Here is a 23,462-nt window from a genome sequence, read left to right on the forward strand (position 1 = left end):
AAATTTTCTATAAAAAGAAATTTATCGAATTTGTGGCCTCCGGTAGGTTAGTGGTTAGTGTTCTAGTCTGGTAGACCGGAGGTGGTGGGTTCGATTCCCACCTGAGGCACTGGTTAAGGAGCGCACAACAGGCCCGATAGAGGCCTAGGTGTATTTCTTCGGATTTGATGTATGTATATATATCCTCCTTTCAAACTAACTAACTAAAATTTTCAATAAATTCACTCTTTAATAAATTTTTAACAGAAAATATTTGGTCCTTAATTTTTTAAATGTTTAAAAAACTCTAAAATTTTTCACAAAACTCCCTAATGTCCATTACTCACACGTTCTTCCTTCTTTTCACTTCAAATAAATACTTTTAAAACTAAAAAAAATTTTGCCTTAAAGAATTTAGAACAAAGCATTCTAGCATTTTTGTCCCTTTTTTGCAAGTTAATGAATTGTCTCTGTACATTAACTATTTATTTGAATTTCATATGAATGGATAAAAAGTCATGAAATTATTTAATTTTTTTTTTCTTACTTTTTATCATTTTTGTATGAAGACAAGTACGAAACAAAACAAAGCCTCTTTGTTGTTTATTATTTTCGCCCACAGTAAATAATGGCAAAAAAAAAAAATAGAAAATTCAAATAAAAATAGAAACCCATAACTAGACTATAAAGACAATGCAAATAATATGTGGCTGAATACAAAAGTTTTGTTATGAAACTTTGTTTTGAGCCTTATATATATTTTTTTTTTTTTTTTTTTTGTTTTGTGTTGGCCATAAATTTTACTCGAAAACAATGACCAAAATGAAAATAAACAAACAAACTGAAATGAATAAAACGAAATAAACTAAGTACTCATATGTAATTTTCATTTATGCACAAAAATCTTTTATTAAAATTAAACTTTTTATATATTTTATTATAATAATGCATATTTTTTGTATATAACTATCTTCTGTTTTAGATGTCAACATGGTGGCAGAACCAAAACCTCATCAAGTGGGTCGCAAAAGACAGAATGTTAATAAAACCGGAAATGATTGGTAAGTATTTAAAACATAGAAAGGGTGGCTTCTAAATTTTAGTAATAAACCGAATAGAATAATATTTTTTATATGAAAAAGTTTTAAAAATATTTAAAACATTTCAAATCGTTGCTTTTTTTGCAACAGCTATAAATTCTTGACCCTAGAAAATATTTGCCAGAGTTTATCTATATATGTGTGTAATTGTTTAAAACATTTCTGTTTGTGAAATTTTACGCGAGAACTTGTCATGTATTGGTACTTTGTCTTTGTCCCTGGCATGTTATGTAGAGACTGTTGGAAAAATGAAAATTCACAAAAATACATAATAAAATACTGACATTTTCGTTGTTTCATATTTTCTGTATACATAGGTCTTTTACTTTATTTTACTATGATTCCTTCGACTATAGCTACTACTATTGCAACGTTAGCTTTCCGGTTATATGTAGCTGTCATCATTATCCTGGCCATCAACTACAAATGTCAACTATTGTATATAGTGTTGACAGAACACTCAAACCTATAGATTTCAATAGCATATATACAGGCGCACACAACTATTAAGGCGACAACAACAGATTCACATACCCCAATACATATTTGGTAGTTTATAACTTGAGGTCAGACAAAAACTGCTGAAAAAAAGTGAAAATTCTAGCCAGAAATATGTTGGGAGAAAAATGTTGGACAATATGAATGTTTGCATGTGAGGATAGTTTATGGAGTTTCGCCGAATTTTGATTTGTTATTCGGTAGTCGTTCAATTCTAGTTCAATTCCAGTATAGTTCTAATTCAGTTCTAGTTCAGTTCTAGTTCAGTTCTAGTTCAGTTCTAGTTCAGTTCTAGTTCAGTTCTAGTTCAGTTCTAGTTCAGTTCTAGTTCAGTTCTAGTTCAGTTCTAGTTCAGTTCTAGTTCAGTTCTAGTTCAGTTCTAGTTCAGTTCTAGTTCAGTTCTAGTTTAGTTCTAGTTCAGTTCTAGTTCAGTTCTAGTTCAGTTAGTTCAGTTTAGTTCAGTTCTAGTTCAGTTTTCCCGTTCAGTCAGTTCTAGTCAGTTCTAGTCAGTTCTAGTTCAGTTCTAGTTCAGTTCTAGTTCAGTTCTAGTTCAGTTCTAGTTCAGTTCTAGTCAGTTCTAGTTCATTTCTAGTTCAGTTCTAGTTCAGTTCTAGTTCAGTTCTAGTTCATTTCTAGTTCATTTCTAGTTCATTTCTAGTTCAGTTCTAGTTCAGTTCTAGTTCAGTTCTAGTTCAGTTCTAGTTCAGTTCTAGTTCAGTTCTAGTTCATTTCTAGTTCATTTCTAGTTCATTTCTAGTTCATTTCTAGTTCAGTTCTAGTTCAGTTCTAGTTCAGTTCTAGTTCAGTTCTAGTTCAGTTCTAGTTCAGTTCTAGTTCAGTTCTAGTTCAGTTCTAGTTCAGTTCTAGTTCAGTTCTAGTTCAGTTCTAGTTCAGTTCTAGTTCAGTTCTAGTTCAGTTCTAGTTCAGTTCTAGTTCAGTTCTAGTTCAGTTCTAGTTCAGTTCTAGTTCAGTTCTAGTTCAGTTCTAATTCAGTTCTACTTCAGTTCTACTTCAGTTCTAGTTCAGTTCTAGTTCAGTTCTAGTTCAGTTCTAGTTCAGTTCTAGTCCAGTTCTAGTTCAGTTCTAGTTCAGTTCTAGTTCAGTTCTATTTCAGTTCTAGTTCAGTTCTAGTTCAGTTCTAGTTCAGTTCTAGTTCAGTTCTAGTTCAGTTCTAGTTCAGTTCTAGTTCAGTTCTAGTTCAGTTCTAGTTCAGTTCTAGTTCAGTTCTAGTTCAGTTTTAGTTCAGTTCTAGTTCAGTTCTAGTTCAGTTCTAGTTCAGTTCTAGTTCAGTTCTAGTTCAGTTCTAGTTCAGTTCTAGTTCAGTTCTAGTTCAGTTCTAGTTCAGTTCTAGTTCAGTTCTAGTTCAGTTCTAGTTCAGTTCTAGTTCAGTTCTAGTTCAGTTCTAGTTCAGTTCTAGTTCAGTTCTAGTTCAGTTCTAGTTCAGTTCTAGTTCAGTTCTAGTTCAGTTCTAGTTCAGTTCTAGTTCAGTTCTAGTGTCAGTTCTAGTTCAGTTCTAGTTCAGTTCTAGTTCAGTTCTAGTCAGTTCTAGTTCAGTTCTAGTTCAGTTCTAGTTCAGTTCTAGTTCAGTTCTAGTTCAGTTCTAGTTCAGTTCTCGTCAGTTCTAGTTCAGTTCTAGTTCAGTTCTAGTTCAGTTTCTAGTTCAGTTCTAGTTCAGTTCTAGTCAGTTCTAGTTCAGTTCTAGTTCAGTTCTAGTTCAGTTCTAGTTCAGTTCTAGTTCAGTTCTAGTTCAGTTCTAGTTCAGTTCTAGTTCAGTTCTAGTTCAGTTCTAGTTCAGTTCTAGTTCAGTTCTAGTCAGTTCTAGTTCAGTTCTAGTTCAGTTCTAGTTCAGTTCTAGTTCAGTTCTAGTTTCAGTTCTAGTTCAGTTCTAGTTCAGTTCTAGTTCAGTTCTAGTTCAGTTCTAGTTCAGTTCTAGTTCAGTTCTAGTTCAGTTCTAGTTCAGTTCTAGTTCAGTTCTAGTTCAGTTCTAGTTCAGTTCTAGTTCAGTTCTAGTTCAGTTCTAGTTCAGTCTAGTTCAGTTCTAGTTCAGTTCTAGTTCAGTTCTAGTTCAGTTCTAGTTCAGTTCTAGTTCAGTTCTAGTTCAGTTCTAGTTCAGTTCTAGTTCAGTTCTAGTTCAGTTCTAGTTCAGTTCTAGTTCAGTTCTAGTTCAGTTCTAGTTCAGTTCTAGTTCAGTTCTAGTTCAGTTCTAGTTCAGTTCTAGTTACAGTTCTAGTTCAGTTCTAGTTCAGTTCTAGTTCAGTTCTAGTTCAGTTCTAGTTCAGTTCTAGTTCAGTTCTAGTTCAGTTCTAGTTCAGTTCTAGTTCAGTTCTAGTTCAGTTCTAGTTCAGTTCTAGTTCAGTTCTAGTTCAGTTCTAGTTCAGTTCTAGTTCAGTTCTAGTTCAGTTCTAGTTCAGTTCTAGTTCAGTTCTAGTTCAGTTCTAGTTCAGTTCTAGTTTCAGTTCTAGTTCTAGTTCAGTCTAGTTCAGTTCTAGTTCAGTTCTAGTAGTTCTGTTCATTCTAGTTCCAGTTCTAGTTCATAGACTACCGTTGCACCGAACTTACTTTATTGGGTGTGACATTTTAAACAAATTTGTACTCCTCGAAACTTACAGTCAAACAAATAATTCAAAAAAAAATATGTGTACAACGCGCTACATTGTCCGAAAAAGACATTTAAGTGATGAATTGTTGTATTGTTTGTTATTTACACAAGGAAACCTCAAAAAATACGAGAGTCAAATTTTGACTTTATTCGTAATTTGGTTTTAAGGTTCTTAGTTTGTTTACAGACATTTAACCAGACAAATACTCGCACACAAACACAGGCCATGCAAACATAAAAGTTTGAAGTATTATACAGTGGAGTGCAATAAAATAGCAAAGGACGTAAAGGATATCAATGTATTGCAAGAAAATGGTTGTATAATGAAAAGTTCAATGGTTTGTAAATGTTGCAGTAGGTATTACAATTAATAACCTGATGCCTGTAATTTTCATTGGCGTTTGAATGCTCTTTTGTTGTGCGTTTTTGTTCTTTACAGTTTATGGGAAACTGCTTAATGACATGTAAATAAAGGCGAATAAGTTCTTTCTGACGAAAAAAAATGGCAGCAGCAAATAAGTATTTTGTTTATTTATACCCAGCCTTTTCTTGAATTTTTGTTGATTTTTTTTCGGTCTTTACACTCAATTTTCACATTCTTGTGAAAATTATGTAGTTAAATTGTTCTTTTTCATTCAAATTTTCTTGCTTGCATACACATTCTCATTTCTTTTTACAAATGTGTTGTGTTTCCTTTGCCCTTTAGTCCTTTTTGATACGGTCTTTCTATGGTTTCAACAGTTAACTAAAATGTGTTCTAGTGTGGCCATGAGTGCTGTCAATTTGTCAAATTCCCAACTTAAATAGAAAAATAAAATAAACACACATACACAACAAAAATAACAAAATATAATAATGAAATTTTAATTAAAATGCTCACTCATGTGACGCATGAAATTGTGTATTTAATTTAAAATTCAACTATTAAGTTTTGTTTGCTTTTTTTATAATTTTCTTCTATAATTTTTGGGAGTGTTATGTTAGAGTTAAGTGTTACCGGTAGATCGAGGTGTTCGCAAATAATTTATTGAATGATCATTGATTGACCCTTGATGAAATTATAAGCAATAGCTTCAGCTAAGTGTAAAATTACTTCTCTCTTGATTACTTTAAGATACTAAAGCAGAGATGGGCAGAGTGCTCTCTTAAGGCTCATTTCCGAATACAGCGTTAATTTGCTCCAAAATCGAAATTCTAATTTCCAAAGTGACATTTTTCAGCTTTCTTAAAGTTGTTTTTAAACATTTATAAAACAAACTAGTTAGAGAGATAATTTTCCATTTCTCTCTGCCAAAGTGATGTTTCAATTCCTCTCCTTACTACTTGTGATCTTTAAAGAGACTATTCAAATGACTACTTTAACTCCTCGTAAAACTGTTGGGTTGTATCTATAAGTTTGAAAGTAATGTATAATCTACAAATACATTCATATATATATGTTCTCAGGATAAATGTTGTATACAATCATATCAAAGTCCATTAATATATTTCACTGCCAATAAGAAAAGTTCATCAATCATCAATTATTTTCATTTATAAACACACCGACACACACATAAGTTACATGTTTGCTAGTGTATTTGTGTTTATAGTTTTTATTTATTTAGTTTAGTTATAAATACAGTTTATATTCCATAGTTATTTAAGAGGGATAAACTTAAAGGATATACATACATATGTATATGTATTTATGTTTACGTCATCTGTATGTACTTAATAAATTGGAAATGGTTAGATTAGAGAGTATTTTTGAAAATTTAAAGAAATGTGTTTCAGATATTGATAATAGTTAAATCCTAAAAATATATTTAAGTTTTATCGGTTAATATTTCCCATATATTGTTTTAACACGTCCGTCATTCTGTCTGTTGAAGGCATTATGGAGTGGCTGGTTCAAGCTTTAGATATCTGAAAAAGGAAAGAAGATATAACATAAGTTAAACCTTTATTTTAAAGAGGTCAGATTGGTCTCTCGGACCATTAACAAAATGTCCAAATAAATGTGTCTGTGCTCTGCCAAAATGTCTCAAATGTGACAAAAAAAATTTATCAAACTTCAGGACACGATATCTCGAAATATGGTGAAATTTTGAAAAGTATATTTCGTTGTTCTGTGCAATTATACTTAAGTTTAATTTATGATTGTTTCCATGTTCAATAGCACAGTTACTAGCCCCAGATGAACCTCCACTACTCTTCCCCCCTTGGCTCTAAATCTATATATATATATGCTTTGTATGTTTATTTGTTTGTTTGGACTTTATAGACAGCTAAACGGCTGGAGGGATTATTCTGAAATTATCACAGTGTCTTCCTGTATGTCTGGAAGGAACTATAGGCTACTTTTTAAGTATTAATCTAAGAAATTGCAAGAGTTGGAGTCCTCAAATTTTGTATGGACAACTTTGACATCCATAAGAATATTTTTGGATAAAATGGGCGGAATGGCGATAGTTGGCGTGGCACCTTCCATATGAAGAAAATCTTAAATCAGTATATCTGAGAAAATATAACAGATAGAGTCCTCAAATCTTGTAGGACCCACTTTAGGATCAATATGATTATTTAAGGAAAAAGAGGGTGTACTAGCAGTAGAGGGCGTGGCACCCCCCATATGAATCAAATACAAAAATTCGCTTATCTGGGATACTAATAGAGCTAGCTTCTTAAAATTTTGCAAGAAGAACTTTAATATTCATTTTGAAGAAAAAGGGCGGATTTTTATCAGGGGGACTTGGAACCCCCCATATGAAGTAAATAGAAAAATTCGTATATTTGAAAAACTATTAGAGCTAAAATCCTCAAATTTTGCAACTTTAACATCCATGTAAATAAATTGGCGTTGTCGTTTGTTTTTTTTTTTACATTTTGCGGAAAATGGGCGGACTATCATTAGGGGGGTTGAAACCTCCCATATGAAATAAGTAGAAAAAATCGTATATCTGGGGAACTATTAGAGCAAAAATTCTTTGAAGTCAATGTGAACATTTGGCTAATATATAGGCGGACTTGCAAATTGGAATCTCCCATATGAATTAAATAAAAAATTCATATATCTGAAAAAATATAAGAAGTAGAAAATTTTACATGAAAAACTTTTATGTGAATATTTAGAGAAAAATGGGCGGATTATCAATGGGATCTTGGTATCTCCCATATCAATTAAATACAAAATTTCGTACATGTGGGAAACTATTATATTATTTAATTTTTTCATAGGTTACATTAATCTAAATTAACGTTTGAAAAAATTGGCGAACTTGCAATAATTTTCGTGACATCCCCAAAATGTAAAAAATGTATATATCTGGAAAACTATTACATTTAGAATCTTCAAAATCTTAAAGTGTTTTTTTATATACATTGATTTTAGGGTAGCAAAGCACACTGGGTATAGCTAGTTTTAAATAAAACTCAATTTCATATTTAGTTATAACTTTAACAGAAACTTTTGTTGGGTCAGTTTAGGTTTTACTTCTATTTTTCACTAAAATCAAATATTGACACTATCGCAACAAAGTTGAACAGACCATATTTTTTTCTACAACCACATCTATTTGTTTTAGTTTTTCTTTGTTTCAATAAATATTGAAAACAATTTTGAAGTGACCTCTACTAGGGAGTTGTTTAGTGAGTTGTTGAGAAAAACAACCACAACAACATTGACAACAAAAACACATAAACATTTATTGATTGCTGGCAACTTTTCATATAGTTGTTGGTTGAAATTGTAAGTTTTGTTTGTTGTACTAGTAAATAAGTGTAAAAGTTTTTTGTTGTTGTTGTCTTTTTTTTTTTTTTTCTCATCCAACATCCATTACCAAGGGCAGGGACAGCGATAAATTTGTTCACTAAATGTTTGGGTCAGAAACTGAATGGTAATTTGTAAACAATGTCCTGTTAAATGGAGCGACATTAAGCGCATCAATTTATTTGCGTTGGCCACTTTTTTTCGCCATTGAGTTTATTTGTTTTGTGTACTAGAATGTAAACTTTGTGTATGGAGCAATTTGTGTGTTGACAATTCAATTAATAGGGATCAAATTGAAATTGTTTTTACTTTTGCTCATATTTTTTCCATTTTTGTGTTTGTTTTTTTTAGGGACTATTTCTATGACAGCTACTGTTCTTCCACCCTGAATCGTAGCAATTCGTTACGTCCTAAAAAACGTAAACGTTTGATGAGCAATTCCAGCCGCATGGTTTCACTTAATGATGCTGTTAATAGTAATAATATTAATGCTGCCGTAGCAGCAGCTGCTGTGGCTCAACAACAACAGCATTTGGCTCAACAACAGCAACAGCATCAACAACATCAGCAGCAGCAAGTAGCTGCCGTTGCCATGGCTGCCATGGCCAATTTACTGCCTCAACAACAGCTATTGTTGCATCAACAAAATCTTATATCAAATTCAAATGGTGCTACAGCTATAGCAGCTGCAGCCTCTTGCAATGGTTCCACTACCACCCCACATCATGCCAGCCTTAATGTTTTCCTGCAACAGCAACAACAACATCATCATATGAAACAGCAACAACAAGCTGCTGCTGCAGCAGTTGCCGCAGCTCAATATGCGGCCGTTACAAATGGTGGTCTACAGTTGAAAATGAGTTCACCCATGAGTCAGCAACAATCGATTGCCTCATCGGCCGCATCAATGCTCACACATAACAGCGAACAACAATTGACTACCACAACATCGCCCACAACACATCAAACACAAATGTTACATACATCACAGCAACATCATCACCATCAACAACAGCAACAACAACAAACTTCAGGACATTTGATGCAACCGTTGTCGTTAACCTTGTCACCACAGCAAAACCATCACAACCACCTTCAGCAGCAACAACAACAACAACAACATCATCATCAGCAGCAGCAACAACAACTCAAACAACAGTCATCCCAATGTCAACAGCAACATCAGCAAATTCTGACTCAGCAAACAGAACAAGTATCAATGAATCAACAATGGGGTCCATTTAAAGTTTATAGTGAGTATTTATCAATATGTCTGTTGATGTCTTGATTTCTTATTTTTTTATTAAATACACTGCCTAGTAAAAGTATTTTACTACAAAATGTTTTTTTTTTAAGAAAACAGAAGACATAATTTTCTTGCGATCCGTAGTTTTATTTTACATTTTCTTTTAACATAATTTTAAATTATTTGTTGTTGTTTTTTTTATTTAATTTTTGTTTTTGTTCTCCTTCCAGGCAATCCTGACACATTAATTTGCGGCAATTGTCGAGAATGTTTCAACGAGTTGGCTGAATTATTAGACCACAAGAGAAGTTATTGCAAACTTAGGTTCACTTGCAAATGCCAGGATATAACATTGCCAACAAGTAAGTACACAAACTTACATACCTATGAAAATGCCCAGCAAACATTTGCAATTCATTTGTTATTAAATGAAAATCCTTTCGTTTTCTTTTAAATTTTTTTATGGTTGAATAATGGTTGCTAACATAATCTTAAAGATATAAATTTGAGTTATTCAAATGTTATTGTTTGCTGGGTATATTTTTCAATACTAACTAAAACCCATCGTACACGTACAACTATGCAAAATGCAACAATGATGATGTTTATTTTATTGTTATGGCACATGTTGTAAGTTTTAAACACCAACACAGTAGCACTGACAAGTTAGGGAGTTGTAAAGAATACTAAAGTCTGAAGTCGGGATTATAGTCTAGTATTACACTCCGAACCGTGTGCCATATGAACTATAGCTAGGTCTGTTTATGTAGTCAATAGTCTAGTACATAGTCTAGTCTAATATAGACTACACTAGATACTATACTACAGACCATAATCTAGACTAGACTAAAGAGTAGAATATAGACTAGAATATCGATTAGACAATAGACTAGACTGTAGACCAGACTATGGACTAGACAATAGACTAGACTATAGACTAGACTATAGACTAGACTATAGACTAGACTATAGAATAGACTATAGACTAGACTATAGACTAGACTATAGACTAGACGATAGACTAGACTATAGACTAGACGATAGACTAGACTATAGACTAGACTATAGAATAGACTATAGACTAGACTATAGACTAGACTATAGACTAGACTATAGACTAGACTATAGACTAAACTATAGACTAGACTATAGACTAAACTATAGACTAGACAATAGACTAAACTATAGACTAGACTATACACTAGACTATAGACTAAACTATAGACTAGATTATAGACTAGACTATGGACTAGACAATAGACTAGACTATAGACTAGACTATAGACTAGACTATAGACTAGACTATAGACTAGACTATAGACTAGAGTATAGACTAGACTATAGACTAGACTATAGACTAGACTATAGACTAGACTATAGACTAGACTATAGACTAGACTATAGACTAGACTATAGACTAGACTATAGACTAGGACTATAGACTAGACTATAGACTAGACTATAGACTAGACTATAGACTAGACTATAGACTAGACTATAGACTAGACTATAGACTAGACTATAGACTAGACTATAGACTAGAGTATAGACTAGACTATAGACTAGACTATAGACTAGACTATAGACTAGACTATAGACTAGACTATAGACTAGACTATAGACTAGACTATAGACTAGACTATAGACTAGACTAAGATAGACTATAGACTAGACTATACACTAGACTATAGACTAGACTATAGACTAGACTATAGACTAGACTATAGACTAGACTATAGACTAGACTATAGACTAGACTATAGACTAGACTATAGACTAGACTATAGACTAGACTATAGACTAGACTATAGACTAGACTATAGACTAGACTATAGACTAGACTATAGACTAGACTATAGACTAGACTATAGACTAGACTATAGACTAGACTATAGACTAGACTATAGACTAGACTATAGACTAGACTATAGACTAGACTATAGACTATAGACTAGACTATAGACTATAGACTAGACTATAGACTATAGACTAGACTATAGACTAGACTATTAGACTAGACTATAGACTAGACTATAGACTGAGACTATAGACTAGACTATAGACTAGACCTATAGACTAGACTATAGACTAGACTATGACGAGACTATAGACTAGACTATAGACTAGACTATAGACTAGACTATAGACTAGACTATAGACTAGACGATAGACTAGACTATAGACTAGACTATAGACTAGACTATAGACTAGACTATAGACTAGACTATAGACTAGACGATAGACAACTATAGACTAGACTATAGACTAGACTATAGACTAGACTATAGACTATACTATAACAGACTTACTAGACTATAGACTAGACCTATAGACTGAACGATAGACTAGACTATAGACTAGACTATAGACTAGACTATAGAAACCTAGACTATAGAACTAGACTATACTAGACTATAGACTAGACTATGGACTGACTATGGACTAGACTATAGATTAGACTATAACACTGACTATGGACTAGACTATAGATTAGACTATAGACTATACTATAGACTAGACTATAGACTAGACTTAGACTAGATGATAGACTAGACTATAGACTGGATTATAGACTAGACTATAGACTAGACTTAGACTAGATTATAGACTAGACTATAGACTAGACTATAGACTAGACTATAGACTAGACTATAGACTAGACTATAGACTAGACTATAGACTAGACTATAGACTAGACTATAGACTGACTATAGACTAGACTATAGACTAGACTATAGACTAGACTATGGACTAGACTTTAGACTAGACTATAGAATAGACTTTAGACTAGACTATAGACTAGACTATAGACTAGACTATAGACTAGACTATAGACTAGACTATAGACTAGACTTAGACTAGATTATAAACTAGACTATAGACTAAACTATAGACTAGACTATAGACTAGACTATAGACTAGACTATAGACTAGACTATAGACTAGACTATAGACTAGACTATAGACTAGACTATAGACTAGACTATAGACTAGACTATAGACTAGAATATAGACTAGAATATAGACTAGACTATGACTAGGCTATAGACCTAGACTATCGACTAGACTATAGACCTAGATTATAGTCTAGGACTATAGACTAGACTATAGGACTAGACTATAGACTAGACTATAGACTAGACTATAGACTAGGACTATATGACTAGACTATAGACCTAGACTATAGACTATAGACAAGACTCTAGGACTAGACTATAGACTAGACTATAGACTAGGAATATAGACTAGACTATAGACTAGGCTATAGACTAGACTATAGACCTAGACTAGTCTAGACTAGACTAGACTATAGACCTAGGACTATAGACTAGGACTTATCAGGACTAGACTAGACTATAGAAGACTAGAAGACTATAGGACTAGACTATAGACATAGACTAGACTATAGACCTAGACTATAGACTAGAACTATAGACTAGACTATAGACTAGACTATAGACTAGACCTATAGACTAGACTATAGACTAGACTATAGACTAGATAAGACTGATAGACTAGACTATAGACTAGACTATAGACTAGACTATAGACTAGACTATAGACTAGACTATAGACTAGACTATAGACTAGACTATAGACTAGACTATAGACTAGACTATAGACTAGACTATAGACTAGACTATAGACTAGACTATAGACAAGACTCTAGACTAGACTATAGACTAGACTATAGACTAGACTATAGACTAGACTATAGACTATAGACAAGACTCTAGACTAGACTATAGACTAGACTATAGACTAGACTATAGACTAGACTATGGACTAGACTATAGACTAGACTATAGTCATTTTTGTTTACTAGTGTCTATAATATACACTTTATATGTAATTTATAACTCTAGTATTAGATGGTTGGCAAATTAAAGTCATCATAATCATTTTTCATTAATTAACCAAACTTCTGTCCCACTGTTGTATATTCTATGCAATTCAGTAGCAATTTCTTAAAGTGTTGTAAATGAATTGTGTTTATGTATGTAAGTGTTAGTAAGCATGCATAAAGTATGCGTTTAGAAGGATGTTTTGTTTGTAATTAATTTATTATTGTTTAACACTTAAACAATAAACAATTGTTTTGAGGGCATGTTGCAATTGCTGTTTTATATGTATAAAATATACACAGATATATGTATATGAATTAGCAATGTAAGAGTATTAGTAACAAAAACAAAACAAAATGTATACAAGCAAAATATTTAAAAATGGAAAAAAGAGTGTTGGTCCTATAAATAACAGTATTAAACAAAACTTTTTTCAAGGATCAAGGCAATACTAAGAAAGCAGATGTTGATGCTGTTGTTTATTTAACTACATGATACATTGTATAATGTGGTTGCAACAAACTATTTCTTTGGCTTACTTAGTTGAAGGAGTATTAGAAAAAAATGGGCAATTTCTTGAAATGTGTTTAAAATTGAGTTGTTTATGAGTCTGTTGCTGTAAAATAAATTTCACAAATATGAAAAATTAAAGTAAATTTTATTCTATAACATTTTGATGAAATCTCTTCTAAACTTAAATTTCAAACTTTATTATTATCTTATACATATATGTATACGTACATTTTGTTTATTCAATTACTAACAACTAATTGTACAAAATTGTAACTTTCACTTTAGAAAATCCACCCAATGGTGCTAAATTACTGTGTGCCGTTTGTAAGGATGCTTTCAACAATCCCTGGGATCTAATGGTACATGCTCAGGCTGCTCATATGGTCAATATTTATGAATTGGGCAATGAACCTAATAACAACAACAATATCAACAGCAAAAATAACAACAACAACAGTAACGTTACCAGTAATGGTAGCATCATTAGTGAAAACCATTTAACTGTTGAAGAGCTGGACAACAACAACATTTCAATATCAAACAACAATAATAACAAGGAGCCTAATAACAACAATCTACATTGCAGCAATGATAACAATGATACCAACAACAATAACAACAAAAACCACAACAATGTTCTGCCATTGTCACAGACAACAACTGCAACAACTTGTTTTTCAATACCCGATGTTAAAATGCAAGCACCCATACAATCATCATCATCAATGGTCAATATAAATAGTACGGATGTTGCTCTAATAAATGCAACTAACGGCAACAATTGTAACATCAGCAGCAACAACAACAACACCATTTTATCATCGTCATCATCATCACTGTTGGGAGATGGCAGCAGTAGTACCAGTGATACCGAAGCCCATTTGAGTATGGAGCTTAAATTTGGCATTTGTAACAGTCCAATTGGCTCAATCACTAATAAAGAGGTAAGTTCAAACAAACGTTTACTGCAAAAAAAAAAAAGATTTTTATTTGTTGGTTGGCTTGTAGGGTAATTTTGTTTTTGAAAGTGGACATTTAAACAATTTTAGTTCCGTATGTTCTTTTTTTAATGTGGTTGAGTTGGTTACGCGGTATATGTGAAAGTCTGAAATAATTTATTAATTGTTTTTGTTAATTTGAATTGAAGAACTTTATTTTTACGTTATTAATTTAAGGTGACAGAATTCTTACAAGCTTTAAACTGACTCAAAGAATTGTGTAAAAACTATCATTCTTAAGTTAAGACTAAGGTAAGTAAGTCTGATATTGAATCGAAAATATTCTTCGAAATATTCTTCTCTTATGCGAAGTGCATTGTTTATAAAAACATAGGATGCTACTGTAAGACTGGGATGTAAACTATAACTGAGATTGAACTGAACTAGAACTGAACTAGACTGAACTAGAACTGAACTAGAACTGAACTAGAACTGAACTAGAACTGAACTAGAACTGAACTAGAACTGAACTAGAACTGAACTAGAACTGAACTAGAACTGACTAGAACTGAACTAGAACTGAACTAGAACTGAACTAGAACTGAACTAGAACTGAACTAGAACTGAACTAGAACTGAACTAGAACTGAACTAGAACTGAACTAGAACTGAACTAGACTGAACTAGAACTGAACTAGAACTGAACTAGAACTGAACTAGAACTGAACTAGAACTGAACTAGAACTGAACTAGAACTGAACTAGAACTGAACTAGAACTGAACTAGAACTGAACTAGAACTGAACTAGAACTGAACTAGAACTGAACTAGAACTGAACTAGAACTGAACTAGAACTGAACTAGAACTGAACTAGAACTGAACTAGAACTGAACTAGAACTGAACTAGAACTGAACTAGAACTGAACTAGAACTGAACTAGAACTGAACTAGAACTGAACTAGAACTGAACTAGAACTGAACTAGAACTGAACTAGAACTGAACTAGAACTGAACTAGAACTGAACTAGAACTGAACTAGAACTGAACTAGAACTGAACTAGAACTGAACTAGAACTGAACTAGAACTGAACTAGAACTGAACTAGAACTGAACTAGAACTGAACTAGAACTGAACTAGAACTGAACTAGAACTGAACTAGAACTGAACTAGAACTGAACTAGAACTGAACTAGAACTGAACTAGAACTGAACTAGAACTGAACTAGAACTGAACTAGAACTGAACTAGAACTGAACTAGAACTGAACTAGAACTGAACTAGAACTGAACTAGAACTGAACTAGAACTGAACTAGAACTGAACTAGAACTGAACTAGAACTGAACTAGAACTGAACTAGAACTGAACTAGAACTGAACTAGAACTGAACTAGAACTGAACTAGAACTGAACTAGAACTGAACTAGAACTGAACTAGAACTGAACTAAAGAACTAGAACTGAACTAGAACTGAACTAGAACTGAACTAGAACTGAACTAGAACTGAACTAGAACTGAACTAGAACTGAACTAGAACTGAACTAGAACTGAACTAGAACTGAACTAGAACTGAACTAGAACTGAACTAGAACTGAACTAGAACTGAACTAGAACTGAACTAGAACTGAACTAGAACTGAACTAGAACTGAACTAGAACTGAACTAGAACTGAACTAGAACTGAACTAGAACTGAACTAGAACTGAACTAGAACTGAACTAGAACTGAACTAGAACTGAACTAGAACTGAACTGAACTGAACTAGAACTGAACTAGAACTGAACTAGAACTGAACTAGAACTGAACTAGAACTGAACTAGAACTGAACTAGAACTGAACTAGAACTGAACTAGAACTGAACTAGAACTGAACTAGAACTGAACTAGAACTGAACTAGAACTGAACTAGAACTGAACTAGAACTGAACTAGAACTGAACTAGAACTGAACTAGAACTGAACTAGAACTGAACTAGAACTGAACTAGAACTGAACTAAACTGAACTAGAACTGAACTAGAACTGAACTAGAACTGAACTAGAACTGAACTAGAACTGAACTAGAACTGAACTAGAACTGAACTAGAACTGAACTAGAACTGAACTAGAACTGAACTAGAACTGAACTAGAACTGAACTAGAACTGAACTAGAACTGAACTAGAACTGAACTAGAACTGAACTAGAACTGAACTAGAACTGAACTAGAACTGAACTAGAACTGAACTAGAACTGAACTAGAACTGAACTAGAACTGAACTAGAACTGAACTAGAACTGAACTAGAACTGAACTAGAACTGAACTAGAACTGAACTAGAACTGAACTAGAACTGAACTAGAACTGAACTAGAACTGAACTAGAACTGAACTAGAACTGAACTAGAACTGAACTAGAACTGAACTAGAACTGAACTAGAACTGAACTAGAACTGAACTAGAACTGAACTAGAACTGAACTAGAACTGAACTAGAACTGAACTAGAACTGAACTAGAACTGAACTAGAACTGAACTAGAACTGAACTAGAACTGAACTAGAACTGAACTAGAACTGAACTAGAACTGAACTAGAACTGAACTAGAACTGAACTAGAACTGAACTAGAACTGAACTAGAACTGAAACTAGAACTGACTAGAACTGAACTAGAACTGAACTAAATGAACTAGACTAACTAGAACTGAACTAGAACTGAACTAGAACTGAACTAGAACTGAACTAGAACTGAACTAGAACTGAACTAGAACTGAACTAGAACTGAACTAGAACTGAACTAGAACTGAACTAGAACTGAACTAGAACTGAACTAGAACTGAACTAGAACTGAACTAGACTGACTAGAACTGAACTAGAACTGAACTAGAACTGAACTAGAACTGAACTAGAACTGAAATAGAACTGAACTAGAACTGAACTAGAACTGAACTAGAAACTGAACTAGAACTGAACTAGAACTGAACTAGAACTGAACTAGAACTGAACTAGAACTGAACTAGAACTGAACTAGAACTGAACTAGAACTGAAACTAGAACTGAACTAGAACTGACTAGAACTGAAATAGAACTGAACTAGAACTGAACTAGAACTGAACTAACTGAACTAGAACTGAACTAGAACTGAACTAGAACTGAACTAGAACTGAACTAGAACTGAACTAGAACTGAACTAGAACTGAACTAGAACTGAACTAGAACTGAACTAGAATTGAACTAGAACTGAACTAGAACTGAAACTAGAACTGAACTAGAACTGAACTAGAACTGAACTAGAACTGAACTAGAACTGAACTAGAACTGAACTAGAACTGAACTAGAACTGAACTAGAACTGAACTAGAACTGAACTAGAACTGAACTAGAACTGAACTAGAACTGAACTAGAACTGAACTAGAACTGAATTAGAACTGAATTAGAACTGAATTAGAACTGAACTAGAACTGAACTAGAACTGAACTAGAACTGAACTAGAACTGAACTAGAACTGAACTAGAACTGAACTAGAACTGAACTAGAACTGAACTAGAACTGAACTAAAACTGAACTAAAACTGAACTGGAACTGAACTAGAATTGAACTAGAATTGAACTAGAACTGAACTAGAACTGAACTGGAACTGAACTAGAATTGAACTAGAACTGAACTAGAACTGAACTAGAACTGAACTAGAACTGAACTAGAACTGAACTAGAACTGAACTAGAACTGAACTAGAACTGAACTAGAACTGAACTAGAACTGAACTAGAACTGAACTAGAACTGAACTAGAACTGAACTAGAACTGAACTAGAACTGAACTAGAACTGAACTAGAACTGAACTAGAACTGAACTAGAACTGAACTAGAACTGAACTAGAACTGAACTAGAACTGAACTAGAACTGAACTAGAACTGAACTAGAACTGAACTAGAACTGAACTAGAACTGAACTAGAACTGAACTAGAACTGAACTAGAACTGAACTAGAACTGAACTAGAACTGAACTAGAACTGAACTAGAACTGAACTAGAACTGAACTAGAACTGAACTAGAACTGAACTAGAACTGACTAGAACTGAACTAGAACTGAACTAGAACTGAACTAGAACTGAACTAGAACTGAACTAGAACTGAACTAAACTGAACTAGAACTGAACTAGAACTGAACTAGAATTGAACTAGAACTGAACTTAGAACTGAACTAGAACTGAACTAGAATGAACTGAACTGAACTAGAACTGAACTAGAACTGAACTAGAACTGAACTAGACTGAACTAGAACTGAACTAGAACTTGAACTAGAACTGAACTAGAACTGAAACTAGAACTGAACTAGAACTGAACTAGAACTGAACTAGAACGAACTAGAACTGAACTAGAACTGAATTAGAACTGAATAGAACTGAACAGAACTGAACTAGAACTGAACTAGAACTAACTAGACTGAACTAGAACTCTGAATAGAACTTGAACTAGAACTGAACTAGAACTGAACTAGAACTGAACTAGAACTGAACTAGAACTGAACTAGAACTGAACTAGAACTGAACTAGAACTGAACTAGAACTGAACTAGAACTGAACTAGAACTGAACTAGAACTAGAACTGATCCAGAACTGAACTAGAACTGAAATAGAACTGAACTAGAACTAGAACTGAACTAGAACTAGAACTGAACTAGAACTGAACTAGAACTGAACTAGAACTGAACTAGAACTGAACTAGAACTGAACTATAACTGAACTATAACTGAACTAGAACTGAACTAGAACTGAACTAGAACTGAACTAGAACTGAACTAGAACTGAACTAGAACTGAACTAGAACTGAACTAGAACTGAACTAGAACTGAACTAGAACTGAACTAGAACTGAACTAGAACTGAACTAGAACTGAACTAGAACTGAACTAAAACTGAACTGGAACTGAACTAGAATTGAACTAGAATTGAACTAGAACTGAACTTGAGACTAAAGATCAAGAATTATTGTAATTAATGTGTAAATTTTGTTATTAATTTATAATTTGAACAAAGTTTTCAAAGAAAACGTAAACATTTCGTAGTAAATTTTTGCTGGGTTAATATATTCACATACCTGCTTAATAACCTTTGTTTTTGTTGAAATATGCATATTTCTAAGATTATTCAAATATAACCACAATATTCATAAAGTTATAAATGTTACACAAAATTACTCTTAAATACAGCATAAATATTTGAACCTTTGCATAACTTTGCTACAATTTTAACATGTCTTAACCCAAATTTCAAAAGTCTTTAACCATGTATCTTTATTTTTATCTTTTCTCTTTTAGGATAGTCATCGTGATGATGTCTCTTTAGACGGCCGGATGTCAGATGATATTAAAATGATACACACTAATGGATCCATGTCATCACGTGGCAGTTCACCAGCCATGGACAACGATGAAATGTCAACAACACAGAGAGCTTGTATTGTACGAACTTTAAGCATTGTAAGTAGTTGACTTTAAAAGTAAATACATATAAGCTTAAATTTATAGTTGTAAATGTGTTCTACAGTTTTATGCATACATGCATATGTACATATGTATGAATGAATCTGTGTGAATCTGTTTATTTATGGCAATAAATTATTTTAATAAATTAAAATTCCACAAAAAGAATAAATAGTATAAATTAAGTGAAAATAATTGAAAACATAAAATGGATGATAATAAAATGCAATAACGTACAAATTCAACGTTCATATGTACGACGTACTTATTCAACATCAACAAATTGTTTTACAAATTGAAATGAAAATATTTATACTTTAATAATGTTTATACAACAATATATTTTTTTGTTTGTTTATTTGCCATTTATCCTCAACAATTTGTTCTCTCTTTCGTGCATTGCAGGAGGCAACCACTGCTAATACTCCCACAACAACGGCCACATTGGGTTTAATACCCAACAGTTTGGCATTAAGCTTGAATAACGCCACAGCAGCAAAGGCTGCAGCTGCTTTAGCACCACAATAAACAGACAGACAGTCATGCTATATTCAATATTGCTGACTTTTTGTCCGTCTGTCTGTCATTTCGTATATGTGTCTGTCGTTCGCTGTCTGTTTGCATATGGATGGTTATAGATATGTTTTTTTTTTTTTTTGTAACTGCTGCAAACAGATCCAAATGCTGAATATACCAAAAACCACAAAAAATATATAACAATAACAACAAATACTCATACAATACTATATAACAACCAACAATGGTAGACAACAAACAATTTGTTCGCACTTTTTTTAAACAATTTTCTCGGCTAGAAAGGAAAACAACAACAAAAATTATTATTTTGGCGGACGATTGCTGATGATGCTACAAACCTACTATAACTACTACTACAGCCAGCACTTTATAGCAGGCATTTATGCAGCTAGCAGTAAGCTAACCAGACAGTCACACACTCACATGCCTGAAAATGCCGGGATATACATATGTATGTATGTGTGGATATTTATATTACCAGCGAAATGAACGTCAAGATTATAAATAATTTAAGCCTTCAGTTGCAGTTTTTGAACTTAAAACTATACAATGGTAAATATACCCTGCCAGCAACTCAACTAACTTTAAATGCATTAAAAGTCGACTTTTTCATCAACTAGTTATGGTTGATTCTTGGATTATTTTTAATGGAGCCAACTGACTATTTTAACATGGCGATGTCCTACGCAGTAGTCAATTGTCCGACTGTGCATGACTTTTCAACTAGCTTAAAGTTAGTTGCTAAAAAATTAACTTAAAGGTAACTCTTTATTAACTAACTTAAAGTTAGTTGCAGAAAAGTCAAGTAATAGTTTTCTTTTGTATTCCCAACTGTATTAATTAATTTCATGTTAATTAAATATATTTAAAATTTAACTACTAGTTATCTAAATTACATTTCGCTTTAATACAAGTTATGATATTAGTTCGTTAAAATTAATAGACATCAGTTTTCTGCAGGGGAACTAATAATAACACCGGTATCCATAAAATTATGAATGATTTGTTCATTATTTCCATGATTCCCATTGATCCAAATCTAAAATTAATTTTAAAATGTTATGTGTAATGTTAACTGTTAATGTATTATATTTACAGTATTAATCAGCAGAATTTAGAATTTAGGGACCGAGTTTTGAAATATTTAACCTTTTATAATTAATTTTTCCAATTTACTGACTCTAATTTCACAACGTATACAAGAAAATGACAAAAATGTAAAACAAAATTCCAAATAATAAAGAAACATGAGAAAACATGTCGAAACAAAATGCTCTCCATATAATTTTGGGGTACTCCCGCATTATATGATAGTTAGCTTGTAGCTAGTATTTAAAAGTCGGTTGTTTACGTTAATAAATACCAAATTTTGGAACATTTCTGCATTACATTGTTGTTCGTTTATAGTCAGTTAAAGTTAACAAATAAAATCATAATAATAGAGAAACAAGAGAAAACATGTTGAAATACAATTAATTCTCTCCAGATAATTTTGAGGCACTTCTGCATTACATTATAGTTAGCTTGTAGTTAGTATTTAAAAGTCGATTCTTTACGTTGCCAAATACAAAATTTCGGAACAGCTCTGCATTACATTGTATTTAGCTTATAGTCAGTCTGTAAAAGTAAACTAGAAGTGAATTTTTCTCGTAGTCGACTACAAAATTGCTGGCAGGGTATTAATGAATATTGTATACATATACATACATATGTTTATATGTACATATGTATTTGTTTTTTGTGCTGCACTTTATATCCCAAAAACAATTTCAAAGCGAAAAAATACGTTATTGTTTTTGTTTTTATTTCGACAAAATTTGTGATTTCTATTTGTTTGTGTTTTTTTCTGAAAAGTTTGTTATTAGTTGTTAGTTCAGTTCTAGTTCTAGTTCAGTTCCAGTTCAGTTCTAGTTCAGTTTTAGTCCAGTTCTAGTTCAGTTCTAGTTCAGTTCTAGTTCAGTTCAGTTCTAGTTCAGTTCTAGTTCAGTTCTAGTTCAGTTTCTAGTCAGTTCTAGTTCAGTTCTAGTTCAGTTCTAGTTCAGTTCTAGTCAGTTCTAGTTCAGTTCTAGTTCAGTCTAGTTCAGTTCTAGTTCAGTTCTAGTTCAGTTCTAGTTCAGTTCTAGTTCAGTTCTAGTTCAGTTCTAGTTCAGTTCTAGTTCAGTTCTAGTTCAGTTCTAGTTCAGTTCTAGTTCAGTTCTAGTTCAGTTCTAGTTCAGTTCTAGTTCAGTTCTAGTTCAGTTCTAGTTCAGTTCTAGTTCAGTTCTAGTTCAGTTCTAGTTCAGTTCTAGTTCAGTTCTAGTTCAGTTCTAGTTCAGTTCTAGTTCAGTTCTAGTTCAGTTCTAGTTCAGTTCTAGTTCAGTTCTAGTTCAGTTCTAGTTCAGTTCTAGTTCAGTTCTAGTCAGTTCTAGTTCAGTTCTAGTTCAGTTCTAGTTCAGTTCTAGTTCAGTTCTAGTTCAGTTCTAGTTCAGTTCTAGTTCAGTTCTAGTTCAGTTCTAGTTCAGTTCTAGTTCAGTTCTAGTTCAGTTCTAGTTCAGTTCTAGTTCAGTTCTAGTTCAGTTCTAGTTCAGTTCTAGTTCAGTTCTGTCAGTTCTAGTTCAGTTCTAGTTCAGTTCTAGTTCAGTTCTAGTTCAGTTCTAGTTCAGTTCTAGTTCAGTTCTAGATTCAGTTCTAGTTCAGTTCTAGTTCAGTTCTAGTTCAGTTCTAGTTCAGTTCTAGTCAGTTCTAGTTCAGTTCTAGTTCAGTTCTAAGTTCAGTCTAGTTCAGTTCTAGGTCAGTTCTAGTTCAGTTCTAGTTCAGTTCTAGTTCAGTTCTAGTTCAGTTCTAGTTCAGTTCTAGTTCAGTTCTAGTTCAGTTCTAGTTCAGTTCTAGTTCAGTTCTAGTTCAGTTCTAGTTCAGTTCTAGTTCAGTTCTAGTTCAGTTCTAGTTCAGTTCTAGTTCGTTCTAGTTCAGTTCAGTTCAGTTCTAGTTCAGTTCTATTCTAGTTCTAGTTCAGTTCTAGTTCAGTTCTA

At 32.8% G+C, this 23,462-nt stretch overlaps 1 protein-coding gene across 2 annotated transcripts in view; it reads left to right on the forward strand.

Moving 5' to 3' along the window:
• The window catches only part of LOC119605444 (bromodomain-containing protein DDB_G0280777), a 119,240-nt gene extending 98,117 nt beyond the window's left edge, over positions 1–21,123 (forward strand). For both annotated transcript variants that reach the window (XM_037958559.1, XM_037958560.1), the window contains exons 4-9: positions 962–1,040; positions 8,279–9,180; positions 9,404–9,535; positions 13,817–14,475; positions 19,753–19,914; positions 20,323–21,123. In XM_037958559.1, the coding sequence (XP_037814487.1) occupies positions 962–1,040; positions 8,279–9,180; positions 9,404–9,535; positions 13,817–14,475; positions 19,753–19,914; positions 20,323–20,445 (2,057 nt within the window). In that variant the 3' untranslated portion in view covers positions 20,446–21,123. The remainder of the gene's footprint in view (positions 1–961; positions 1,041–8,278; positions 9,181–9,403; positions 9,536–13,816; positions 14,476–19,752; positions 19,915–20,322) is intronic.
• Positions 21,124–23,462: the final 2,339 nt, after the last annotated feature.

Source organism: Lucilia sericata, unplaced genomic scaffold (assembly GCF_015586225.1).
Source record: "Lucilia sericata isolate MDLA Ls3-8-SP2 unplaced genomic scaffold, ASM1558622v1 Contig000488F_arrow, whole genome shotgun sequence".
NCBI classification, from domain to species: domain Eukaryota; kingdom Metazoa; phylum Arthropoda; class Insecta; order Diptera; family Calliphoridae; genus Lucilia; species Lucilia sericata.